The following is a 27,353-nucleotide window of genomic DNA, read 5'->3' on the forward strand; positions in this document are numbered from 1 at the left end:
CTCCAAGCCCTCTTTCCACTGAGAAATGGGAGATTCCCCCAGAGATCTCTTCACTGGTCTCAAGGACAATCTCCTATCCTGCTTGGCATCTCACTGCAGGATACATTTGCATTCCTTTAGAACGGCCAGCATCCAAATGAGCCTAAGAGAACTGCAATGTTTTCTCAGTGGTGGTGAGGGGAAAGTGCCATCAAATCGCAGCTGACTTATGGCAACCAATGCTCCCTCTAAGCTGTGGAGTCCTGTGAGCAAAAATTGTGAGCTACTGGCATTAAAGCTCATAAATTTACTGCATAAATTAGTTTGCTCTCTGGAGCAATCCATCTTGAGCTAAGACAAAAATCTGTGAACTGGAGGCTAAAAAACTGTTAGCTAGCTCACACTAACTCAGCTTAGAGGGAACACTGATGGCAACCCCATAAGGTTTTCAAGGCAAGAGACGTTCAGAGGTGGTTTGCCATGGCCTGCCTCTGTGCAGTGACCCTGGGCTTCCTTGGTGGTCTCCCATCCAAAGACTGACCAGGGCCAGCCCTGCTTAGTTTTTGAGATCTGATCAGATCGGGTTAGCCTGGGCCATCCGGGTCAGGACAAAGTGACACATACAAAAGAAAAACATGGTTGTGGTTCTATTACCAATGTTTATTTACTTCATTTATATAGTACCTAACCTACCTCACAGGGTTATTGTGAGGATAAAATGGAGGAGACGAAAATGACTGAGGCTGCTCGGGGTCCCTATTGGAGAGAGGCGGTGGATACATGATGCAAAAAATAATCAATCTAATGTCCGCATACACAAAGCTCCCACTGTGCCTCCCCCCTCCTACTAAGCCATATTTCCACCTGCCTTCATGTTTTAATCTGTTTAATTAGATCATTTTCCATCCCATTACTCACCAGAGCCATTGATGTGCAGATCAAACTGAAAATGGGGCCGGGGGAAAATAATAATTGTAAGAGGAAAATAGCATTGCATGTGAGAATGGAACTCGCACTGCCAAAGAATCTCCGACAGCCATTTCTGCCAATCAAAGTGCACTAGTCCCGACTTTGTGACCATTTCTCTGTGCTGAGCTGATGACCTTTTAGTTTGTGGGGTGCCAGCAGCTGACTGACTGCTGATTCTTTCTCTCTCTTTCTCTTTTTATTTCAAGGCAATGGAGATTTCCCTGCTCTGTGGCTCCTTCCTCTCCCTCTCGCTACTGCCTAGCCATCTCAGCTCCCCTGCTTCTGTATCTAATGAACAACTAGGAACATCTATGTCGTCCTGTGTTTGATTTCATGCACCAGCTTGTCCTTGTCACAGTCTGTGGGTTCTGATTCCTGGGTTGCTTCCTCAAAGGCCTGCCTGCTCTTTTCAGTCTCCTCCTTTCCGTCTTCCCTTCTTGCGGATATTTGATGTAGTTTGGTGTAGTGGTTAAGTGTGCGGACTCTAATCTGGGAGAACCGGGTTTGATTCCCCGCTCCTCCACCTGCACCTGCTGGATGACCTTGGGCAAGCCGTAGTTCTGGCATAGCTGCTCTTGAAAGAGCAGTTCTCCAAAGAGCTCTCTCAGCCCCACCTACCTCACAGGTGTCTGTTGTGGGGAGGGGAAGGGGATTATAAGCCACTCTGAGTGAAGGGCGGGGTATAAATCCAATCTCTTCTCTTCTTCTGAATGTATTTTCTTCCTTTCCTTATGCCACACTGGAAGCCTGAATGAACATCATTAGGTGGACCATTTGGAGTTCTGTGTTTCCTTCTCATTCCTAGCGGTCTAGCTGTTTTCAAATGATATAACCATGTGTCGGGGCAGCCCATGCTACCTGTGATGCTTCCAATGTGCATACTCACCATTTTGGTTGAAGAGAGCAACACATGGATTTTCTATGCTTCTGGACATGCTACATAAATTCAGTCATTGTTTTCAAAAATTGGTAATATTAGAGTGCAAAAAAGGCAGTGAAAGTTTGCAAAAACCTTTTGTGTGGATTCTCCACTAGCAATGCGAATGAATGCCTCTGCAGTCACACTAGCCATGAATGCAAAGTGGAGAATCCTCTCCCTATGGCTGCATGCAGCCTTATTTGTGATTGGACCATGAGAAACCATGAAACCTACAAAACTGGAGAAAAGAAAAAAGGATTTAAAGTGACACACTCATCTTTGAAGAAGAAAAGAGGGAAGGGAGGGGGGCGAGGGATCCAAGCAGAAGGACCCCATGCCACAACCATAGCTGGGACGGCCATTCAGCTGTTTGGGTGATGCTGTCTTCCAAATGGAGATCAGCCTGGAAGACACTAATGAAATATTCCATTCCCACATTGTGCCCTACAGAGCCATACCTGGAGCTAGACTTCAGCCAAGTCTTTGGTATCACCAGAGTGAGGCCACTCAGCAGAGTCCTGTATGGCAATGTAAAGGACCGTTTTCGAGCAGGGCAGGGCAGAGTGGGGCCCAGGCCAAGATGACCCAAGATGATTTAAAAAATGTTGCTTTGGCAGCAGCTACTATCACAGCACAAGGATTTTTTTTCACTGTGTGACTGAAGATAAACTGCAGCAGCCATTTTGTGGCTGCCCTGCTGTGGTGGCCATTTTGTGCCCTTGCCCACCATACTGTGTCAGAATTCCAAAGGTGGCCCATAGGCTCAAAAAAGGTTGAGGACCCCTACCATAGATTATTTATTTATTTACTTATTTGTTTCCTTCATACCCCACCTTTCTCCCAACGGGAAACCAAAGCAGCTCAACATCATTCTGCTCTCCTCCATTTTGTCTGTACCCTGGGACATAGGGTAGGCTGAGTATTGGTGACCTGGCTAGCTTCCATGGCAAAGCAGGGATTTGAACTTGGGTCCCCCAGATCCTAGCCCAACACTCTAACCATAGTCTGGCACAGCATGGAGGTCTCTTGTGCTGAATTCCACCACAGAGAGTCAGTTTGGTGTTGTGGCTAGGAGCGTGGACTCTAATCCAGGGAACTAGGTTTGATTCCCCTCTCCTCCACTTGAAGCCAGCTGGGTAACCTTGGGTAAGCCACAGTTCTCCCAGAGCTGTCAAGAGCAGTTCTCTCAGAGCTCTCTCAGCCCCACCTACTGTTGTGGGGAGGGGAAGGGAAAGGAGATTGTAAGCCACTCTGAGACTCCTTCAGGAAGTGAAGAGCGGGGTATAAATCCAATCTTTTCTTCTTCATCTTGGATGGACCACAGAGCCAACAGGGTCTAGTACAGAGTGCTGGATCTGGGAGGCCCAGGTTGGAACCCCAACTCTGGCCTTGGAAGCTTGTGGGGTGACCTTGGGCTCTCAGATTACCTTACCCACAAGTTTGGAGCAGGCTTGCTAGGCCTTCAGATACAGGGGTAGGCCTCCTGCTGGCCAGCTCAGCTGTCTGCTGCTGTTCCAAGCAGCAGTGGGAGAAAACTTGATTAAAAAACAGCAAGGTAAACTGCATCACCTGGTAAGTACCCACTAAACCTCTGTTAAATGGACATGGTATCTTTTCTTTAGGCCTGTTGGCAACCCTCCTAAATCCCCTAATGACAGTACAGCATGCATGCCAAACAAGAGAAAACAAGTTGGATTATACAGATAGGGTCAGTTTGTCACCTCAGATTCTTCCTCTCCGTATTGACTTCCCAATTTTAAATCTTTTGCTGGCTTTGGTTGTCTTTAATGAATGATCCCTGAGGGCTTTTTCATAAAGCAACAAACCCTTTTATCTGCACTGTTTTTATACTGGGGCCGGGATATTTAAAGGCCCATTTACAGTGCCATCTGAAGCAAAATTATGCCCTTCTAGCCCATCAACTTCAGATCTGCCAGCTCCTGGTGGGGAAATTCCTGGAGATTTGGGCGTGGTGCTCAGGGAAGGTGGAGTCTGGGGAGGGAGCTCAGCAGGGACGGGATACCAAAGAGTCCAGTCTCCAAAGCTGTTGCTTTTCCCAGAGGACTCTGTAGTCTGGAGATCAGTTACAATTCCTGGAGAACTCCAGGCCTCACCTGAATGTTGGCAACCTTAGGTGTAACTCTGCTTAGGATGGCACTGCTGGTCATATAGAACTCAGGGTGATATTTTAGATGATCCTTCTCTGTGTACTTTTGGAAGGGAGGTGGGATTGTTAGAGAAAGGGTCTCTACTACAGGCGTTTCTGTTTACAGAAGGCTCTTCCCTCAACTACCCACTCGGTGCCTGATCTTCTGTGTTCCAGGCATAAAGTTAAATCCATGCAGAGTGCTGGACTAGGACCTGGGAGACCTGGGTTCAAATTCCCACAACAATGACATGAAGCTCACTGGATGGTTTTAGGCCAGCCATACCCAATGCTTCCCTCTAAGCTGACAAAAATATGCAATCTATCACTAAACTCTGCCTCCGTTCCTGAGGTCCGGAGATAGCTAATGTAACCCACATCTTTTAAAAAGGTTCCAGAGGAGATCTGGGAAATTACAGACCAGTCAATCTAACATCGATACCGGGTAAGTTGGTGGAATCCAGGGCTATTTTGGGGCAGGAACGCACAGGAACGGAGTTCCGGCTGGCTTCAGAGTTGGCCGCACCCACTACAGCCAAAACTTCTGTGTGCGTGGTTACAGAAGGAATGCCTGGAGAGCGGACCTCCCCCCGGCGACTCCAAAGCGGGGGGCGGGTGTGTGTGGAAGGATCAGGGATGCATTTAAATGCCTCCCTGTGCCTTCTCCGGCCTTTCCAAGGGCCGGCTTCCCCAGGCGCCCCGCAGCCGTGGGGCACCCCAGCAAGCCAAGGGAAGGCATGGAGGTGTGGCCTAATATGATAATAAGATGCGCTGTCACGGTGTTGCCTAATGTACTAATGAGTTTCTGCTGTTGGGTGTGGCCTATTATGCTAATGAGTTCCTGCTGGGCTTTTTCTACAAAAAAAGCCCTGGTGGAATCCATTATTAAACATAGAATTAGTAGGCACATTGATGAACAAAAGCTATTGAGGAAGAATCAGCATAGATTTTGTAAGAGAAGATCTTGTCCCACTAACCTTTTAGAGTTCTTTGAGGGGATGAACAAAAATGTGGACAAGGGTGACCCAGTAGATGTTGTTTACCTAGACTTCCAGAAAGCTTTTGATAAAGTTCCTCATCAAAGGCTCCTAAGTAAAATCAGCAGCCATGGGATAAGAGGACAAGTTCTCTTGTGGATTAAAAACTGGCTAATTAACAGGAAACAGAGAGTAAGTATAAATGGACAGTTTTCACAGTGGAGGATGTTAAGCAGTGGGGTATTGCAGGGCTTGGTACTGGTCCTGTGCTTTTTAACTTGTTCATTAATGATTTGGAGTTGGGAGTAAGCAGTGAAGTGGCTGAGTTTGCAGATGACACTAAGTTGTTCAGGGCGGTGAGAACCAGGGAGCACTGTGAGGTGCTCCAGAGGGATCTGTCAAGGCTGAATGAGTGGGCATCAATGTGGCAAATGAGGCTCAAAGTGGGCAAGTGCAAATTAATGCAAATTGGAGCCAAGAATCCTACCTATAAATATATGTTGATGGGGTCCAAACTGGCAGTAACTGACCAGGAAAAATCTTGGAGTCATGGTACATAACTCACTGCAGATGTTGACTCAGTATGCGACAGCAATAAAAACAGCAAATGCTATGCTGGGGATTATTAGGAAAGGGACTGAAAACAAATCAGCCAGTATCATAATGCCCCTGTATAATTCATTGTCGTGTCCTCATTTGGAATACTGTGTATAGTTCTGGTCACTGTATCTCAAACAAAGATACTATAGCATTGGGAAAAGTGCAGAAAAGGGCAACTAAAATGATTAAGGGGATGGAACACCATCCCTATGAAGAAAGGTGAAAGAGGTCAGGGCTCTTTGGCTTGGAGAAACTATGATTGAAGGGTGACATGATAGTGGTTTACAAAATTATGCATGGGATAGAGAAGGCAGAGAAAGAAGTACTTTTCTCCCTTCCTCACAATACAAGAACTCGTGGACACTCAATGAAATTAATGTGCAGTAAGCTTAGAACGGATAAAAGAAGTACTTCTTCACCCAAAGAGTAAGAGTGGAATTCACTGCTGCAGGAAGTGGGGGCAGCTACAATTATAGACAGCTTCAAGGGGCAATTAGATAAATATGAAGCAGAGGTCCATCAGTGGCTATTAGCTGCAAGGTATAGATGGAACACTATGTCTGGGGGCAGTGATAGTCTCTATTCTTGGTGCTTGGGGGGCAGCACTGGGAGGGCTTCTGGAGTTCTGGCCCCGCTGGTGGGTGTCCTGATGGCACCTGGGTTTTGGCTACTGTGTGATACAGAGTGTCGGACTGGATGGGCCTTTGGCCTGATCCTACATGGCTTCTCTTATGTTATAAGAGATTAACAGAGTTGTTTGCCATTCCCTGCATCTGACTTCCTTGCTGGTCTCCCATCAGTACTAATCAGGGCTGACCCTGGTCAGATTCTGAGATTTGATGAGATTGGGCTAGCTTGGGCCATCCAGGGCAAAGATACATTACATCCACTTCAGGTCAGGGCAAAAATACATCACACAGGTAAATTTATTTATCCAGCTATATAGCCCAACTGGTGGCCCTCACTGGTGATGTGCTGACGTTTCTGGAGACATGCTGATGTCACTTCCCACATGACAGGAAGTGACAGCAGTACATCACTAGGGATTAGTTTTGCCCAAATGCCGGAATGTCCTGGTGATACACTGATGTCACTTCCGGTTGCATGGGAAGTGACATCAGCACACTGGGATGGCTGGCTGTCACTCTCTGTTTTCTCTTTTATTTTCTTCCACAGCCCATCTGAGCAGGGATGAGAAGGACCTGTTGGGGGCAGGGGCGGAATTTGGGAACCCTAGTCATAACCCAGCGTGGCTCTCTGTTCATAATCCTGTTTGTCTTTACTGTATTTATTACTGTATTTATTTATAGTCTTCCTTTCTCTCAAAAGTTCAAGGTGGATTACAGTTCTTTTAAAATTACAGTAAAAGCCATGTGATACATCAAGTAAACAATGCAACACAACTGGATAATAAAATTAGAAAATGATGCAATGAAAACATTAGCATGCACACAACAGTCAAATGTGAAAAAACGGGGTTACAAAATTAGAAAACCATGTAACAAAAAACAATGCAACAGCAACAATTATATACATTTAATAATTTGAATAAAGTATACATTAAAAAAGCTGTACTGAATAGCTCTTTGCAGGTGGAGGATCACAAGTTGGAATACTCTAAGGATTGCCAGCTCCTGGTTGGGACATACCTGGAGATTTTGGGGTGGAGCCTTAGGAAGGGCAGGGGGTGGGGAGGGACCTCATTCAGGTATAATCCCTAAGCAGCCATTTTCTCCAGGGAAACTGATCACTGTTGTCTGGAGTTCTGTTCTAAAACCAGGTGATCTCCAGCCCCCATCTGGAGGCTGGCAACCCTAAACACTCTCCTGCATAGACTCCCTGCAAATAGAAAACTGGTGCAGACAACAAGAAAGGGGAATAGAATCTTTCCTCCCGGCAGGGCTAGTTTTTTTAATTGCAGAGTTTCTTTTAAGCAAAGGAACATTCCAACCCCCCCCCATTGTCTGAAATGGTGCAGTCCATCCTATTGCCTCATTTCCACCACATATTCCCCCCCCCACGCATGAACCAGGCCTTTGGGTTTGCTGTAAACAGGTAGCAAAGCAAAGTGATAGAATTGTGCAAGGAAATGAGGTTCACATGTGCAAGGAAATGAGGCCACGGAGTCACTCAAGTTGCTCAGTGCATGTGCAATCCTAGGTAGAATGACCCCAGTTTAAGCCCACTGAAAGTCATTCTGTTTAGGATTGCACTTGCCCTGGAACTGAGACTGGAGTAATTGCCTAGAACTGCACAGTGCAATCCTGTGCAGTTTAAATCCATTGCCTTCCAGAGCTCACAATGCCTAGGATTGCACATGGATATATAGGCCTGGAGAATTTTTGCCAACAGGCCTGGAGAATTTCCCCCCCCCCCTCAGGCTTAATGTGTGTGGAAAGGGATAGCTGAAGCTTCCATGGTGCTGGTCAGTAACATCCCCCAGTAAATAACATTAAGCTATTATTCAAAAGGCAGGACACAGAATTGAAAGGGACCTCAAGGGTCATCTAGTCCACTCCACTATACAATGCAGGAAATTCACAACTACCCCCTCCCTCAGTGACCCCTGAGCCACACCCAGAAGATGGCAAACCCCCTCTCCAGGATCCTTGGCCAAACTGGCCTGGAAAAAGTTGCTTCCTGACTCCAAAAGGGAGACTGGCATTTCCCTGGGCATGTAAGAAAAGGCCAGGAGAACTAAGCCCTGAGGCAACCCTTCCTGCCCTCCCTCTCATGATCTGCCTAAGTGCACAGAATCAGCATTGCTGTCAGATGGCCATCTAGCCTCTGCTTAAAAACATCCAAAGAAGGAGAGCCCACCGCCTCCCAAGGAAGCCTGTTCCACTGTCAGCAATTTCTTCCTAATGTTTAGCTGAAAAGTCTTCTGATTTAATTTCAACCTGTTGGTTCTGGTCTGACCCTCTAGGGCAACAGAAAACAACTTCGCACCATCCTCTATATGACAGCCCTTCAAGTACTTGAAGAGGGTTACCACATCAGCTCTCAGTCGTCTCCTCCCCAGGCTAAACATACCCAGCCCCTTCATCCTTTCCTCATCGGACTTGGTCTCGGGACCGCTCCCAATCTTCGTTGCCCTCCTCTGGACACGTTCCAGCTTGTCTAGATCCATCTTAAATTGTGGTGCCCCAAACGTTTTCCTCCTGGCCTATTGTGGACAACCTTTTTACCTGCATTGCAACTGAGCCTGGAGAAACTCCGCAGAGCAATCCTAAGGGCAACCAGTTCAGTCTAAAATCCGTTGCTTGCGATGGCCTTCGACGGGAGTCCCCCTCTGCTTTCGGCTCGCCACTGTCCACCGGCCTCGCCGGCTCGCTCTTCCCCCCTTCCACCGGCAGGAGGCAGCCTCTGCCTTCCCAATCCCGTCTTCCACCTCCTTTTGCTCGGCCGGAGCCGCTTTACCCCCTTTCTCTCTCTCTCTCTCTCTCTCTCTCTTCTCTCTCCTTCGCTGGCAGCCTGACGTCAGTTCGGTGCTGCTTTCCTCGCCGAGTGTTTCAGTCCCGATCGGGCTCGCTGCGCTTTCGACTGGAGCCGCCGCCGCTCCCAGGGAAGAGGAAGCGACTCCATGGCTCGGCCGGGCAACTTTCCTCGGCGCCTGTGAGCTTTTCTTCGGCGCGAGCGGGGACAGGAGGAAGCCAACGAGCCCCCCCCCCCGCACGCTACACGTCATCTCTGTGTGCTCTGGCTGGGCTCGCCGTGCTCCTTGCAACATGCCCAACGCCCGGGCTTTGATCTTCATGCTCACCTTCCAGATCTGCTCCCTGGAAACCGAAACGCCGACAGGTCAGGACTCAGAGCCAACCAGACCCCCCCCCTTCCCCTTCCCCAACCGAAAGCATGGGACGGCCCTATGGATTGGAGGTTGCATGCGGGCGCATTTTGGGGGGGAAAGTGCGGGCGCCTTCTCGCTCTCCTTTTATTTCCGTACAATTCGCCGCCGCTTCCTTCCTTCCTTCCGCTCCGCTTCCTTGCCTGGAACTTCTGGGAGAAGAGGAGCCAAGCCCGGGAGGCGCAACCGTCGGGTGGGCATTGCAGGCTCCGGGTTTGGCTGGCGTGGATTTTTTTTTTGGGGGGGGGGTGGAGTCGGGAGAGGGGAGGGTGTTTTGCTCTCCCCTGCTGTCGCTGCGGCGGCTGGAGGGGGTGTGTGAGAAAAAGATGGAGAGACACAAAAGTTTGCGAACGGTTTGAGGTTTGCAGAAGGAGAGAACTGCTGGATTAGACGGGGGACGGATTGAGCAATGGGAAATGTTCTCGAAACCACAGAAGGGCGACCCTTCCTCTGCCCGCAAATGCCTCTTTGGGTTGACTCGCCCGGCTCTCTAAGAGGACTGCAGAGATCTTCCAGGCAGTCTAGATTTCCCCTCTCTGGTTGGGTTGGTTCCTGTGTTTTGGCTTTGAGGAAGAAGCAGGGTGTGTGTGTGGGTGGGGGTGGGGGGTCAGTGCTCCCGAAGGCTGGGAAACAGTTCCCAAGGAAGGACTGGGGGACCTGGCCGAACCAGAGATGCCAGTACCTAGCAGAAGTTTTGACCCTGATTCTTCCCCCCTCACCAAAGGATGAATTCTGCCTGTCCTGGTCCAGTGATGTACTTCTTGGTACTTCTGGAGTCTGTTATCAGGCTGTCCTAATGCAACACATGGGTCCTAATGGGGCACCCTCTGCCACATTGCCAGAGCACCTGGGACGCAATTCTTGGGTTGTTATGCTATTTTTCAATGGCTCCCCCCCTTTCCTCTGCTTCCCCTAATGTTTCGCCTGGGCTACCGGTAGATTAAGCTGACCTGGAGGGTCTCATACCATTGGGTGCCCTTTGAGCATCTTGTTGGAGTCTTGTCTGCCCTTGGCATTTGGGAGCTGGGGTGAAGGGAGTTATCAGAATTGGGGGTGATCGTGGGGAAGCTAGATCTGCTTGTTGAACTCTCCCCAGAAGAGAATAGTTTCCCACAGCATGAACGCTACCAACTTTCTACCTTCTTCAGCCCAAAGGGAGGAAGCGACCCACCTAGGTGACTAGAGAAAGTTAGGGTGGGTGTACCTTGAGGTTCTCAAAAACAGAGACTCCGTTTTCTTTCCCTGGTGGTCTGGGGTGGTGGTTAACAAAGGTCTTTGAAATGTCAGATTTATGTCACATCCTTTCCCTAGGAGCCAGGTTGTATTCACTATAATTGTGTTGTGTTGTCATTCATCACTGAATTCCCATTCAGTGTTTCCCTGGATCCTGGGAATGTTCTCTTTTGAGACCCAAAAATATCACCCAAAGAACAAGGAGGCTGAAAAGGAGGTCTTTAAAAAAAAAAAAAAAAGTGGAAGGATAATAATTTGAATGGCACTCCGGTTTAACTGTTTCCCATTGTGACGGCGTCCAGTAGTCCAAAAGCAACATGGCTTGTGTGAAGTCTTTTAGAACATATTGCTTGCAAATACAAATGGGGGGATGGGCATTTCCCCCATTCGTGGATTCACCGCATTTTAAAAATGCCATTTACTTTGCAAGGCTTCCTGGTAAGAGTTCTCCAAAGAGAGGTTTGCTTTTCTTTGTGGCTCACAAACCGTTGCATTTGTGAAAGGTGGCTAGAGGGAAGTGGTGCTTGACCACCCCAAAAGTGGTTTTCTCTTGGGGGGGGAACCCCTTTGCTTCCCTCTCCTTATCCCTGTGTTTGGAAAGGTTTGTCTTTGGCAGTTCCCCTTGGGTCAACATCTGATGTACAACTCTCCCTCTCTGCCTGCCGTAGAAAGAGAAGAGGGATGAAAAGTCATGTATCCGGTGACCAAAGCTGGAATGCAGACAGGATGAGTCCCTTGGTGCAAAAGTGTCGACCTGTTTGCATGGCCACCCATTCCGTAAGGCATCCAGCGCTGGGGAGGATTGGGATCCCGTTCTGCTTCTCATTACGGGCTGTGGCAGGGGAGAGTTGATCCAGATGGAGCGCGTGACTCTGGCGTGCTGTTGGGGACGGGCAGGCTTATATGTGCCTAGCCTTTTCCTGGCGGTGACATCTGGCTGAAAGAGCAGGGAGGTTTTGCAATCGAGGTGGGATCTGGTTCAAAGGAAAACTAATGATCCTCCCAATGTTTTTTTTTTGCTATGTTTGCCTTGCTAGTTGAAAACAGAAAGTGTTGTTTCGGTTTTTCTCCATTGTATTCATTTTCCATTTTTAAAATATGTTCATTTGGGCTGTAGTTTTTAAGAGGGTTGAATTTAGTTTGAGAAATGTTTTGCTTTCTTAGGTTGGACACACACACACACACACACACACACACACTTCTTTTTCTATCCTGCTGCAACTTACATAAAAAGAGCACTGCTGCATCAGACCAGTGGTCCATCTGGCCCAGCATCCTGTTTCCCACAGTGGCCAACCAGTTTGCCCTGGAAGGCTGACAAACAGGGCTCAGAGGTCTCCCTGTGTTGCCTCCAAGCCCTGATATTCGGAGGTTTACTGCCTCTGGACATGGAGGTTCGCTTTAGTCACTGTGTCTAATAACCACTGATGGACCTCTGTTAGATCTGTTGAGTCCCCTTTGAAAACCATCTTCTGGTCAGAGAGCTTTGGAAGGGTCCCAGCATTTGCCTACCAGGTGTACAAAGGAGCTGAGTACCTGCATCACAAGCACTGATCTCTCTGTCAAATTGTCCTCTGTGAAAAATCACTTGTCTCTCTCCAGTTTAAGTTAAGAGCGGCATATGGGACTAGTGCATCAACCTTTGTGTGATGAGATGATGCTATTGCCCCCACCCCGGCAATCTCTAAGGTGCGCCATTAAGAAATGAAGTGCCTGTTTGCTCAGGAGGAAGTCATCTTAGACCCAAATTCCCTCCTGCTCTCATGCTGCTTAGCTGCACACTGTTGACGCAAGCGCGCACACCAAGATACTGTCTTAGGGGTCTTGGGGTCTTCTATGCAACTTTAGATTGTTCTTATTCTCACAGGCCTTTGGTGATTGGTTTTGGCTGATGTGATTTTAGGGAGGGTTTTTCCTATTCATACCATATCATCCTATTCTGATCTGCTCAAAACAGGCTGAGCGATAAGCGCATGAAAAACGTTTAAGGCTGTGTTAACCTTTTTCAAGAGTGGGCTGCGATAAGGATGTCCCCCCTCCTCGTTTTTTGGAGTGATGCACAAGCTCTTTTTATGCACCAAAGCCTTTTTTATTGATGTTTGAGACTTTAGTGCTTCTGTTGTATGTATCTTATGGGGAGCATCTGTTTCTACAATTGTTCCCTATGTGCTGCTTACTTTGTTGTCTTAATCCGGCTAGTTAAATGCATCCTTTTCTGCTGAGCCATGAAACATCTTGGGCCAATTGTTATATCTTAGCCTCACCTGTCTTACAGGGTTGTTGTGAGGGCAGAAGGAGAATGGAAAGATATAACTTATTTATTTGATTAATTAATTCATTTATACCCTGAGTTTCTCTCCAGTGGAAACTCCAAGTGGTTTACATTGTTCTCCTCTCATATATTTTATCCCCACAACAACCCTGTGGGTTAGATTAGATTGAGAGCATGTGAGTGGCCCAACATCATTCAGAAAGCTTCCATGGCGGAGCTGGGATTCGAACCTGGGTCTCACAGATCCTAACCACAACACCACACTGGCTCTCAAGTGCCACCTTAAGCATAGTTACAGCCATGTAAGTGCATTGAAATCAATGGACTTAGAAGGGTGCCCTGACCGGGATAGCCCAGGCAAGCCCGATCTCATCAGCTCTTGGAAGCTAAGCAGGGCTGACCCTGGCAAGTATTTGGATGGGAGACCTCCAAAGAATACCAGGGCCTGGAGGCAGAGGCAGGCTATCAGGCCACTTCTCTGAAGATCCTCCATGCCCCAGTGGGAGTTGCCAAAGGTCACCATGACTTCCAGGCACAGACACGCACACACAATACAAATATACCACAGAGAGAGAGAGAGAAATCAATGGACTTAGAAGGGTACAACTCGGTCTACTAGTTCTTAAACCTTGCTCTTCCTGCAAAGAGTTCAGAGCAGTGTATGAGGTTCTCCCTTGCTACTTTTATCTTCACAACGCCCTCATGAGGTAGGTGAGATTGGGAGAGTGGCTGACTGACCCGTGGTCACCCACAATGCATCTTTGAAGTCAATAGGGTATAACTCTGCTTACAATTGCCCTGCTGGCAAGTTTCCTAGCAGAGCAGAGATCTGAATATGGATCTTTCCAGTACCGTAATCTCTCTGCTTTCCTAAAACACACCCTCGTTTGTGGTGCAACCATTGTCTGTTCCCTACTTTGAACCCTTCAGAGGGAAGGGCAGGTTGAAAACGTAACCTATTAAAAATCCTGGCTGTGCATCTACTGCTGTGTGGCACCGGCACAGCGGTCTCTTCCTCTGTTAACCTGGGTATTAACCCATGTGTAATTGTTCCTCCGAGCGCCTCTCTTTTTGTGGACAGTTCCCACAGCCCAAACAGGAAATGAAATGCTGTTTCCATGGGACGTGTTTCATGCTTCCAAGGGAGGCAGTGGGGGAAACCAGCCAAGTCTGAAAGGCTCCCGGAGATGATGGATTTGCTAAAATAAACACACACACCCATTTCTGCAGTGATGTTCCTGGGGCTGGGGGCGGAGTTTTAGCTGGAGGTTCCTAAGCTAATGGTACTAGGATATGGGTTAGAGATACAGATGAGGGGTGTGTATATGTGTGTGTGACTTTGGCCTGGTGTCAGGATTGAAAAAGATCATAAAACATGGGATTACTGATTCATCCTTGAATGGTTTTCTGTATCTTTCCACAGAGACCAAAAGATTCACTCCAGTGGGATTTTATTTATTTGGCTGATGCCCCATCTTTCTTCCCAGTGGGGATCTAAGCAGCTTACACTGTCCTCCTCTCCTCAGTTTCAGTCTTCACAACAATCCTGCAAGCTTCCATGGTAGAGCCTGGGTCTTCTTGAGCTGGATGGCCCAGACTACCCTGGTCTCACCAGATCTCAGAAGTGGGTTGACCCTGGCCAGTATTTGGATGGGAAACCTCCAAGGAATACCAGGGTTGTGACGCAGAGGCAGCCAATGCAAACCACCTCTCAAGGTCTCTTGCCTTGAAAACCCTACAAGGTCACCATAAGTCAGCTGTGACTTGCTTGCACTTTCCTCCACCACCTCCCACCTCCCAGATCCTAGTCTAACACTCTAACCATTGCACCACACTGTTTCTTGGGTAGTGATCCTTGTTGCATGTTCAAATTAAACCCCTCGTTTGTGGGACTTGACAGAGCTTGCAGGGTGTTCTTTGCATCACACTTATGTGACTTTTTAACTCTCTTTAATATTGAAGTCATTTTTTATTTAATTCATTTATACTTTGCCTTTCTCCTTGATGGGGATCCAAAGCGGCTTGCATCCTTCTCCTCTCCTCCATTTTATCCCCGCAATAACCCTGTGAGGTAGGTTAGGCTGAGAGGGTGTGACTGGCCCAAAGTCACCCAGGTCTCCCAGATCACTACAAGCCTGGAAACACTAGTCCTTATGGTTGCAGTGTAAAAGAATGTATTGTCTGGTGAATGGCAAGCTTTCTGTGCTGCCTTTCTTACCCTCTATGGCTGGCTAACATGACACATGTACTGGCACTCAGTGAGCTGACTGGAAGAACTAAAAGGATATCAGATTTACAATCAGTTTTTCAAAATGGGTGATATTTTATTTGTTTAGATCCTTAGACCCTGTCTTTCTTCCCAGTGGAGACCCAAAGCAGCTTGTTTTCCCTGTCTCCACCGTATCCGCACAACATTAACTCTGTGGGGTATGTTAGGTTGAGGGATCGTGACTCATGCAAGTAAGCTTCCATGTCAGAGTAGGCATTTGAACCTAGTCCATTTCCCCTTGCTTTTATTTTGCAAAACTGAATCTGTTTACTTGGGAGTCCCCTCTGCAGAACAGGGATGTAGAGGAACATGGCCACTGAATAGCCTGTGTTTGGGCTGAAAATGAAGGCAGTGGGCTGCCTTCAGACATCAGGACACGCTGAGGTAAACAGAAGTTTATCTATGAGGGTCGCAAATTTTGCAGATCAAGCTGATATTAAAAGGACTGGGGGAGGGGGTAACAGTTTTAGAGTTGACAGCCCTGCCTGGACTTGGGAGTCAGATGGGAATCACTTGCAGATTTTCAAGCAGCCAGTGGGAGTTCGTTCTGTGCACAGGTTCATTGTGATCCCATAGTCAGATTGAGGTGACCAGAGATGAAGTTCTAGACCTACTGGGGAAATTAAAAACCAATATTGGTTTTTAATTTTCCCAGTATTGGTGTTTCCAGGGCTGTAGAAGGGCTGTAGAAGTCCATCCCTCCGGTTGCCTTGACACTTAATGTCTCGGATGGACCAAACTGCTCGCATGGACCGAACGTACCTCCACAAAACCCATGGTGGTCCATGGGTGGTCCACTGAAAATGTGAAAACTAGGCAAATGAATCATAGACTGGGCCCTGGTCCGTGATGAAATTTGGTCCATGGTCCAGACCGTGCCTATTCCTAAGCTTAGACTCTCGAAAGATTACACCCTGAAGCTCTTGTTCACCTCGAAGGTGCTACTGAACTCAAATGTGACGGTTCTACTGCAGACCAACAAGGCTACTCTCCGAAACTTACTGCAAAACATGTTTCAGATTTTTTAAAAAATTGTTATTATAAACATGACAGGCGACTGATTCTTCCACGACATTTCTCTGAACCTTCAAAGTTAACAGCAAGCCTCCTTTTCTATTGTGGTCTATAGCAGTATTTCCCATCCCAGCATAACTTCGCTTCTAATGAGTTGTCATCTTTACGAACTTTCCAGGACAGTTTGGTCTTAATTGGAATATCATTGAAAATGGCTCTCTCTCCCCAACCCCCCAAGTTTCCTTAAATAAAATTAGCAGGAACAGAAGGCCTGGCCACCTGCTAGGAAGATTGGTCAGGAAGGATTCTGAAACAAAGGCCCCATGCAAAGAGGCCAGCGACCTTGCTGGGGAGGTGGAAGGGAAAAGGAAAGGAAGGGAGGGAGAGACTGTTTTGGTGGTACTCTGCTTCAGCTTCCTAGAGCACTAGAAGCGCAGGGTTTGGTTTGAATATTAATAGGGTCAGCCACCTTTCCAGATGTAGCTGGAACGGTGGGTGCTGTAATTAGAAGACCTGCTGAGATTTCATTCATGTATTAATGAGGATCGTCTGTGTGAATAACGACTCTGGCTCTGTCTTTTTTATTATTTTTTTTGCCTTATGCTTTTAAAGCACATTTTGAAAAGTGAGCTGAAAATGCCTAAAAGCTCTCATTTAAGATCTAGGAAGTATAAGTAAAGGCAACAGAGGATATAAGGAGAAGTTAGGCCAGAAATGAGTTACCCGTCTCTGTCCAGGGCTAAATATCTGGAGCTATGTCTTTCTCCCCACCCCAAACAGGACCTGCCAGAGTATACACAAAGCAGCCAGAGAAGAAATGGTGGTCAGGTAGTGTAACAGTGAATTCAACACTGTCTTGTGGCAAAAGGAAGTCATCCAGTGGTCTGTAGGTTCTTCTTTATGATTCCTGTGCAGTCTTGCAGATGGGTTCTGCGCTTGCCTAGCAGCAGCCATGGAATGTTCTAGAGCTCAAGGCAGTGAACTGCCACCCAAATCCTGTTCCCTCAGAGGTGACTTGTAGCAGGCCACATGTACCTCATAGCAAGTTCCTAGTGCCTTCCCTCCCTGAGTTCTCTATATATTATAGATCGCCATCTTGACAGCTCTCTGATAATGTTCTCTTCAGCATACCTAAGTCATGATTCTTTTTTAATCCATTGGTGTAGTTTGTGAGGTACACTTAGGTTTGCCAGCCTCCAGGTGGAGCCTGGAGATCTCCCGGTATTACAGTTAGGCCCTTTCTGCACACCCCTTTTAATCCATGTTCACGAGGTGTCTTCCAAGCAATTCTGCACTAAAATTAAATTCAACCTTTTTAATCCGTTTTTTTCCATTCTGCACAAGAACTGAGTTCAACTTTCTTTTTATTCCACCCCCCCCCCCCTCTGCATTACATTACCTCCCTTTAGTGGTCAGCCTGGTTTCAGCCTGCTGTTGCCCCGGGTTATTTGGATGCTGTTTTGCTGTGGACTTAAATGGCTTCAACTCGAACACTGAGAAAAACTGGAGTGGCAGGCAAATGCGGAAAGGACTTTAATCTCAAACCATCAGAGATCTGTTCTCCTGGAAAAAAATGGCTGCTTTAGAGGATGGACTCTGGCATTGTTCCCTACTGAGGTCCCTCCCCTCCCCAACCCCACCTCCCACCCCTAAAATTTCCAAGTATTTCCCAATCCAGAGCTGGCAACCCTAGGTACACCCCACGTTTGGGAGGTAGTTTGCACCCTTCCACAATTGCTGAAGAAGACATACACAGCTGGTACTGGATTTATCTCAGCTGATTCCCACAACTCCTGTTTTCCTCAAAGTTTTCTAAGTAGGCTAGGGGAAATTGTCTTGCCAGTTTGTGTGTGTGTGAGAGAGAAGGCACATGCAGCCACAACCTCTGCCTAAGTCAGTTCTGGGAATGCCCCCTTCTGCCATTCCATCTCTGGCCCTCCTTTCAGGACTGTTGGAATCTGTCCACAGGGATGGCTCACTCATGATAAGATGCTGCCCCAAGCAGGTATGTCTTCTGTTGCAGAAGCAAGCCAAATCCTCCTGGAACGAGGGATCTCATAGGGTTGCCAGCTCAGAGTTGGGAAATACCTGGAGATTTTGGGGGGTGGAGCCAGATCATGGGGGGGTTTGGGGAGGGGAGGAACTTCAGTGGGGTATAATGCCATAGAGTCCATCTTCCAAAGCAGCCATTTTCTCCAGGTGAACTGTTCTCTGTCACCTTGAGATCAGTTGTAATCCCAGGAGATCTCTGGCTACCCTCTGGAGGCTGACACCCTATAGGATCTGTAGCCTCCTCCCACTCTACTGGAGGCACCTCTGGAACCCCTTGGACCTGGGTGATGTCTGCAGGCTGAAGAGGCTATAGTGAGTCACCCGTGGACAAGCCCCAGCTGGGTGTGAGTTGTGTGCTTTTGATTGCTCCCCAAATGGCACTCGGGGCAACAAACTGAGCCTGCCTCCTAGTCCCTTACGTACACCACGGCTGCACTTCTCAGACCTGCTTCTGAGTGTCTGCCCAGTCCGTCCAGTGCCCTGGAGTTCAAACAAAGCTCTGGTTGCAAAGTTATATGGATTTTTGCATAGTGGCGCACCATGCAGAAGGGGCCTCTTGTCTTGATCCTCATGAGCCTCCCAGTTTCCTGCTGGGTTAGAAAGGGTTGGCGGGGAACTTGCACAGATCCTGTGTGGCTTGTAGCCTTTGATAGTGCCAAATCAGCATACCAGTCCCTCCTAAGGATGCACAAAATATGTTTTATTTTGCTGGATCCAATCATCTCATACCCTTTGATGTTTCACAGGGGGAAATAGGGACATTCTTGACGTCTCTAGCTGCATACCATGGACCTCCACCCCACTTCCCCTGCTTCGACTGCATGTTGCCAAAAGCTCAATTCTGCCTGCTGCAAGCTACTTGCATTTACTTTGCAATAGTATCCTCACTGACTTCTGAAGCAGGGTGTGTCAGTAAATGGATCAGAACATTTTTTCCCCTTAAGCTTTTTCTGTTGTTCTTCAAGAATGTCGAATGGCACGCTTAATCTTACAATGAATCTGATTGTACTTGAAACAGAATAATTGCACTCCAACGTGTTCAGTAGCATTTTATTATCTGGATAGGTGGCTAAGAAGGGTATGGGAGGGAAGTAGCATGCTGGTGTTCAAGGAGGACGGATTTATGTCTGTGTGCATTAGAATTAAGAGGTGTTTCCCCCCTGCTCAGAGCTCTGACTTCTAAAGGCCAGTGGGAAAGACTAAAACCTAGGGCTCCAGAGCTGAGTGATGCTCTGAACCAGTATGTGGGTCTTAATTTTTTTTAAAAAAATAAATAAACAAAGGCAAATTAAATCTGTTAAGTCAAGAACTATCGGAGAGGTAGGTGGGATGCTAGAATTCTCAGCATGCTAAGGGAATAACAAGCAAGGATTTCTGTGGGACCTAAAGAGCTTCTTAGAGATGCTTTAGAGAAAGGGAGATGACAGGGGAAAGCCACTGCCTGTAACCCAAGTGTGAATCATGCCCAGTGTGTGTATCTATATTTATCTAACTTTATTGTGCGCTTTTATGGATGCTACTTCCTAATAAAGGATTATCAACAGCCAGTGTTTGGGCTGTAGAAACTTTATGTGCGTGGCAGTCATCAGTAATGTTTCAAGTTGTATATTTTCCACTCTGCAAATGAACTTCCTTATGTTGGCTCTCTGTTGATCTCTGGCTCTGAATTTGAATGTTGGTTGTCTCTTTAATTATCAAAGGCTCTGCTGAGCTCTGATCTAGAACCTGAGGAAATCTTGTACATGTGTATACGCTAATGAAGGTGGGATCCACACCCGACTGGCTGTAGTTGTAATCCTTCCCATCCTAGATTTACTTATTTGGATGATAGACTGTGCTACTGTAATCAGTCTGCCTACCCCATCCCCAAGAACCTGCTCTCTGAAGGGTCCATTCTACCATCTCAGGACTCTGTTATCCATCCACCCCAGCTAGGGTTGCCAGTTGAGGCCTGGAGAGCTCCTGGAATTACAAGTGATCTTCAGATGACAGAGATCAGTTCCCCTGGAGAAATGGCTGCTTTGGAGGATTGGACCTTGCTGTGGTCCCTCCCCAAACCTACCCCCCCAGGCTCCACCCCCAAATCTCCAGGAATTTCTCAACTCAGAGCTGGCAACTGTACACTCCACACATTGACTGCATTATTATCCTAGCCTCCCTCCAAGGAGCTTGGGGTAGCCTTTCTGCCTCCATTTCATCTATGCAACACACCTGCGCAGTAGAGCCGGCAGAGAGAGAGTAACTTGCACCAGGTCACTCGATGGGCTTCATGGTTGATACAGGGATTATTCCCCTGATCCCAGTTAGACACAGTAGCTACTGCACCACAGTGGCCAGCGCGTGCTTTCACACATGCTAAATAATGCAGTTTCAATCCACTTCAGTGACTCCAAGTGGATTTTGCCATTCATTCACTGACATCCCAGTCGCAAAGTGCATCGAAAGTGCGTTATTTAGTGTGTGAAAGCGCCCTGGTGATGCAGTCTCATTCTGTTGCATGAGCAGACCAAGCTGTATTCGCTGCAGAGGGGCAAAATGGATGAAGCCACAAGAAGCCTATCTTACGCATTCTAATGAATAAAACCTACCTTGGTAGGTGTGTGTGTGTGTGTGTGTGTGTGTGTGTGCGCATGCGTGCGTGCGTGGGGAAGTTAAGGATGTGTGATTGTGCAAATTGTTTGTTTTGCTTCTAAGCAAAGCATCCTCTATCTATCCCCCCCCCAAGCCAAAGCTATCTTTACGCCTCTGCTCCGCATCCTACTTAATTGATTTCAGCAGTGACTCCTGCCTGTAAAATTTATGAATGGAAGCCCAGCAGCAAAATAATAAATAAAGGGTGCCGTAATACTGAAGAGCACTCCTAGGCAATGATGGATTGCTGGAAGATGAAGTCACCGGCTTCCCTATCAAAGGTCCTTTGCCGTTTAAGCTGCCATTGATCCGGGCTGGGCAAAGAGAAGGCGAGCATTATACAGCCCCAGTGTAGTGGTTAGAGCCTTGGACTAGAATCTGGGGGACTTGGGTTTGTATCCCCATGCTGCCACGGAAACGTGCTAGGTGATCTTGGGCCAGTTGCTCTCTCTTTCAGCCTAACCTACCTCATAAGGTTGCTGTGAAGAGAAGAAGAAAAAGGGTGACCTATGTATGAGCTCCTTAGAGGAAGAGTGTGGTTAAAAATTTATAGGTAGTCCCTAAGGTGGACACCCACAGCCACTGCCTACTGGAGGTTTGAAGGGGACCTGTGGATCTGGGTAGGATGTGGATCTGTCATAATGGATTAACTTTGTGTGCAGAGAGTGCACTCTTCATTTTTCTTCTTGGTGTCATGCCTCTTAATCACAGCTTGGTGTAGTGGTTAAGAGCAGCGGACTCCAATCTGGAGAACTGGGTTTGAGTCCCCCCCCTCCACCTGAAACCAGCTGGATGATCTTGGGTTAGTCACAGTTCTTGCAGAACTCTCTCAGCCCCACCTGCCTCACATGGTGCCTGTTGTGGGGAGAGGCTATTATTCTCCTCCTTCTCCTTCCCCTCCCCTCCTGTGTCCCTCCACTGACAGAGACTCATTCAGTGGCTCCCCATGCTTGGACCTTTTGGGTGATGGCACCGAGGTTTGTGGCATTTCCTTCCTAGGCAAGCCTATGTGACATCATCCCTCTGGACTTTTAGATGCTCTGGTGGCTTTTGGTATTAGTTGATTGGCTGGCCTCTTCTTTTTGTTTTGTTTTTGGCTCTCTAGTATTTATTTGATTTTTTTTTTAACGTAAGAAGCTGACATGTATTGAGCCAAATTGTTGGTCTGTCTAATTCAGTGTTGTTTCCTCCGGCTGGCAAGCGGGGGAAGGTGTTTCCCAGTCATTGCTACCTGAGACCACACATGAATCAGACGGCCTTGCACTGAATCAGACGGTTGGTCCATCAAGGTCTGTTCTGTCTACGCAGACTGACAGTGGCTCTCCTGGGTTTCAGGTAGAGGTCTTTCATATCACCTACAGCCTGGTCCTTTAACTAGAGATGCTACAAGGGATTGAACCTGTTCTACCACTGAACCACAGCTCCTCTCCTGGATCATTTAACTGGAGATGCCAGGGACTGAACCTTGGACTTCTTGTACCTAAAGCATGCCTCACTGAGCCGCAGCAACAAGAACTGCACTTTACCACCAAGCCTCTCGGCAGTTTTGTTTTGTTTGTTCGATGGTGTGAAGATCACCAAGTTTCTTCTTTATATTGCAGCTTTAATTGGCTGCAAACTGCTTTTCATGCCAGTCTGGATTGAAACGCAGAATAAAAATGTTGTATGTAAGTAAAGAAAATAAAATAAAGAAGCAGCAGTGGTCCTCAGAGGCTGGGGTTGCTGTGTCTCGCAGGGATTTTCATGCTATGTGTTACTGTAGTTCCAAGAGGGCATCGATTAATTTATTTGTTTGCCAGAAAGTATACCCTGCCTTTCTGCCCTCATTAAGGGTCACCAAGGCAGCTAACAAAACAGACACAATAAAATCACATTTTAAAATCATCCCCCTCCCCAAAAGCACACCACTGAAACACTTAAAACCAGAATAAAATACATACGAAGACTTACAAACAACAATTAAAACATTGGGCAGGAAGGAGGGATCACTGAGGGAAAGGTGAACAGAAACCAAAGTCTCTGGGCAAAGATTTCCACAGCTTGGGTGCAATGACTGAGAAGGCCCTCTCCCAGCGTGGTGTAGTGGTTAAGAGCGGTGGACTCTAATCTGGAGAACAGTGTTTGAATCCTTATTCTTCCACATGAAGCCTGCTGAGTGACCTTGGGCGAGTCACATTTCTCTCAGAGCTCTCTCAGCCCCACCTGCCTCACAAGGTGACTGTTGGGGGGAGAGGAAGGGAAGGCAACTGTAAGCTGCTTTGAGACTCCTTCAGGTAGAGAAAAGTGGGGTATAAAAACCAATTATTTTCCTGCTTCTCCTCCTCCCCCTCCCCCCCTTATCCCCATGTTGCCATCTGCCTTATCTCAAGGCAAGGGCATCAAAAAAAAAAAAAGGCATTGGAAGATGACTGTAATGATTGGGTAGGTTCATAAGGGATTAGAATTAAAATACATACAAAAACATACAAACAACAATTAAAACAAAGGGCAAGAAGGAGAGATCACTGAGGGAAAGGCAGATGGAAAAAAAAAAGGTCTTCACCCACTGGTGGAAGATGGCAACAGAGGGGGACAGAGGAATCTCCTTGGCCAGAGAGGTCCAGAGCTTTGGTGCCACGACCAAGAAGGCCCTATCCGGATTGCCATTCACGTAATATCAGAATCTTGGGTACCTGAGACAGGGCCTCTGAAGATGACTGTAGTGGTTGGGCAGAGTCATAAGGGATTAGGCCACCCTTCAGGAATGATGGTCCTAAGACATGGGGGGCTTTTTACAGGTTGACACCAACACTTTGAGTTGTGCCCAGAAACAAAATGGGGGCCAGTGTAAACAGGCCACGACTGGAGTGATGATGTTCCTATGGTCCACTCCTGTGTTTGTCCCTGGCACACTGTAATGCTAGGCCTATGGGAAACTGGAGGATTGTCTTTGTGCCAAAATAACCCAAGAATTTAGTGATGGGTGGACAACCTGATACCTCCCCTCAAGGGAGTGTAGCTCATGCAGGGGTGTCCAGGTGTCTCTCCTTATGGGATTTTTTCTGTTGCAGGGAAGTTGTATTTCCCCAGCAAGAAACTATAGAATTTGTAAAGGGGGGGGGGGACTGTTTACTTTCCAGTGTCATTTCTAATGCCCAGTATATAACTAGTTGTCTTCCTCCCTCTCACATCCTTTCTGTGTATTTATGTATGTCTATGTATTCCTTAAAAAATGGTTCCTCACTTTGTGTGTGTGTGTGTGCTGTAACCCAATCTGCTCCACCTTTGTCACCCCCTTTCTTCATTAAGTTAAGTCATGCCTTGAACTGTCCTTTCTTTGTGTTGTTTTCCATTCTTTCTAATCCTAGTCCTGCCGCATTGTTTATTGGCGGTTTTTGCTTGCTGATGGAATTGCTTTTCGTATTTTGTAATCTGGGTAGGGTTGCCAAGTCGATCTTCGCTGGGAGCAGGGGGAACGCCGGGCACGCTGGGGGCGGGGCCACGGCCATACAAGGGAAAACCATAGAGTTTTCCCTCGGAGACTGCACATGTACTAGGCAGAATAGCAGAATATGCTTTTGTCTGCTGACAAGCAGGCACGGCTGACAGTTTGCTTCCCATCCTCAGTCCAGAGAATGTATTCCATCCTAAGTGGATCTCATAGCAATCTAATAGCCCAGCCTAGCCCAAGCTTATCAAAGTTTGGAAGCTAAGCCGGGTCAGCCACCATTAGTACCCTGAGCAAGACCAATATTGCTGTGCAGAGGCAGGCAATGGCAAAACACCTCTGCTAATTTCTTGCCTTGAAAACCCCATGGTCCTGGAGTTGCTATCAGTCGGTTGTGACTTGACAGCACATGATTATTATTAATCTGCTGTGAGTCTTGGTGAGAAAGTTGGTCTACAAGTGAAGTTAATAGTAATAAGTCTAGTCAATTTCATGCTTTGAGAACTGAAATCTGCTTGATTCCAGGAAAAGTCACAATTATTATTTTTTAGGCCGCTGGGTTAGTGGGCTGCTGCACATGGCTGCATTTCACTCAGCGGGTCAGTTGTTGTGCTGGCCAGAGAGACAGTATTGGGAGGAGCATCTACTGGGGGAAAGTGGAAAACTACAACTGGTCTGTGGTTTTCAGCAGGATCGCCTGCAAAACAAGAGGAATGTTAAAGGGAACTTCGACTGCAGAGCATATCTTAAGCTGGCAGCAGTGGGTCCATGTGGACCAGTAGATGTCCGAAATGCATATGCATTCATGACAAATGGTGCGTGTGCACACAGTTATGTGCTGGGCTGTTCACAGTGCAATTCCATTAGCTCCTATAAAATATGATGTGAACAAGAGCCCTGGCGGTGCATAAGTGTCCCACAGTCAATGGCAGAGTCTAGAACTGAGGATTCTTCATGATCGGCAGGTTAATTGCTGAGACGTGCCATTCTGTCATCCACACATCCCCATGGATTGGGTTGTGGCTGTCATTCACATGGAACGCTTTGGCCTCCGCTGGGTGTGTTGTCTCTTCCCTGATGTGCCCGCCTTGGCGTTTATGTCTCTGAATAGATATTTATGTGCTTTCTTTCCTTCCCGGATTACTAAACTCCGATAATCGCATCTGTAATCCACTATTGCCACTAATGGGTTTGTAAAGAGACGGTAATGGAAGGATTTGCATCCTTGCTATTGTTGGGCCCTCGGCTGAGCCGTCAGTGATGCGTGCAGGCGAGAGTTTTTGGTTTTTTTAAGTGGGCTCTTTTCAGGTAATGGAAGTGAAGCTGTTCTCTCCTGTCCTGATTTGGATCTTAATGGAAGGGATTTGTGTAAATGTGGGGTGCATGTTGATAATGTGGATTAAGGAGGGGCTATGAGTGTGCACGTGCACATGTGCTGGAAGAATGATCTCCTGAAATAAAGCACAGAATCACACAATGGAAATCTTGGGGTTCCGTTCTCCACTGCTGTGACTTTGGCTGAGAAATGAGGGTGAGGCTCACTTGGCTGTGAAAGAGACAAAACCCATGTAATACCTTTTATGAGGACTAACCACAACGATACCAAATGCTGTGTGAGCATTTGACCTCATCAGAACTCTTCACCAGGCCCTATTAGGTGTGGTGGAGGGGTTAAAATACTGGACTAGGATATGGGAATCTCAGGTTTGAATCCCCATTCTGCCATGGAAGCTTACTGGCAGTCCTTGGGCCAGTCACGCACTCTCAGCCTGACCTACCTCACAGGATTGTGGTGCGGATAAAATGGAGGAGAGGAGAATGATGTCAGCCGCTTTGGGTCTCCATTGGGGAGAAGGGCGGGATATAAGTAAACACCATAAATAAAAAAATAAAATAAAATGGATGTTGCAAAAATAAAGAAAATGAAGGGGAACAAGAACAGATTTTTCCAGGCCTGGATCTTCATACCCTGTCTTGCCGGCCTCTGATGTCGGATGCTGACAGGCTCACAAACTTGAGTTTACTGGCTGGATTTGAGTCCAGGAGCACCTTAAAGGCCACAAGTGTTTTCAGAGCATAAGCTTTTGAGCATCAGAGAAAGGGAGCTTTGACTCTCGGAAGCTGATACCCTGGAAAGTCTTGTTGGACTTTAAGGTGCCAGTGAACCCAGGGCTGGCTCTTCTGCTGCAGACCAACACAGCTACCCACCCGAAGAATTGTTGCAGGTGTTCGATTATACCACTTGCATTCTGGAAAGAAGCAAAAAAATGGAGGGCGATCTCATTTGAAGAAGACAGAGTCCAGAAGAATAAGGGGGAAGGACAGGAAGGAATGAGCCAGCGCTTGGCTCTCGGGGGCCCTTTCTTACGTGCCCAGGGTAATGCTGATTGCCACTTTGGGGTCAGGAAGGAATTTTCCTCCAGGCCAGATTGGCCCAGGGATCCTGGAAGTTTATGGCCTTCCTCTGGGCGTACAGCAGGGCTCACTGAGAGAGTGGGGGGAAGTAGCCGTGAACTCCCTGGATTGTGCAGGAGGTTGGACTAGATGACCCTTGTGTGTGCCTTCCAGCTCTGTGCTTCTAAGGTTCAACTGTCACTTGGAACCTTCACATGCAAAGCTCTTTCTGTATGGGGAGGAAGAAGAAGTCTTCAGTCACTGTTGAAGCTGCAGGGCAAAGCTTTTTGCCTGTGGAACTGTAATGGGCCTCTTTAGCCTGGGGCTAAAGATTTAGCCAGATTCCCTCTCCACCTCTCCAAGGAGATCTGAATGTCTTGAGGCTGTCAAAGAGGATTTATTGAAGCGGCTTGCCTTCCTTGAACAGGGAACAGCTGTTTGTAGAAACCTGCTCCTGCTACAAAGCAGCGTGCCCTCCTTTCTCAGGTGACTGAGGACAATTTACCAGGGACTGCAGAGTTCCTCATGTCATTTCCCTGTGATTGTATCTATCTCCTTTCCCTTCTGGGGCTTTAGAGCAGCCTGGGGATAGGATCTCTGAATGGGGAAATGGTGAAGGGGAAA

General features: G+C 47.4%; 1 protein-coding gene across 1 annotated transcript in view; it reads left to right on the forward strand.

Moving 5' to 3' along the window:
• The first annotated feature begins 9,345 nt into the window (after positions 1 to 9,345).
• PTPRU (protein tyrosine phosphatase, receptor type U) overlaps positions 9,346 to 27,353 on the forward strand; it is a 563,689-nt gene continuing 545,681 nt past the window's right edge. Inside the window, exon 1 of the mRNA XM_015423947.1 lies at positions 9,346 to 9,391. Within this exon, the coding sequence (XP_015279433.1) occupies positions 9,346 to 9,391 (46 nt within the window). The remainder of the gene's footprint in view (positions 9,392 to 27,353) is intronic.

This window comes from Gekko japonicus, unplaced genomic scaffold (genome assembly GCF_001447785.1).
Source record: "Gekko japonicus isolate JY-2015 unplaced genomic scaffold, Gekko_japonicus_V1.1 scaffold344, whole genome shotgun sequence".
Taxonomy (NCBI): domain Eukaryota; kingdom Metazoa; phylum Chordata; class Lepidosauria; order Squamata; family Gekkonidae; genus Gekko; species Gekko japonicus.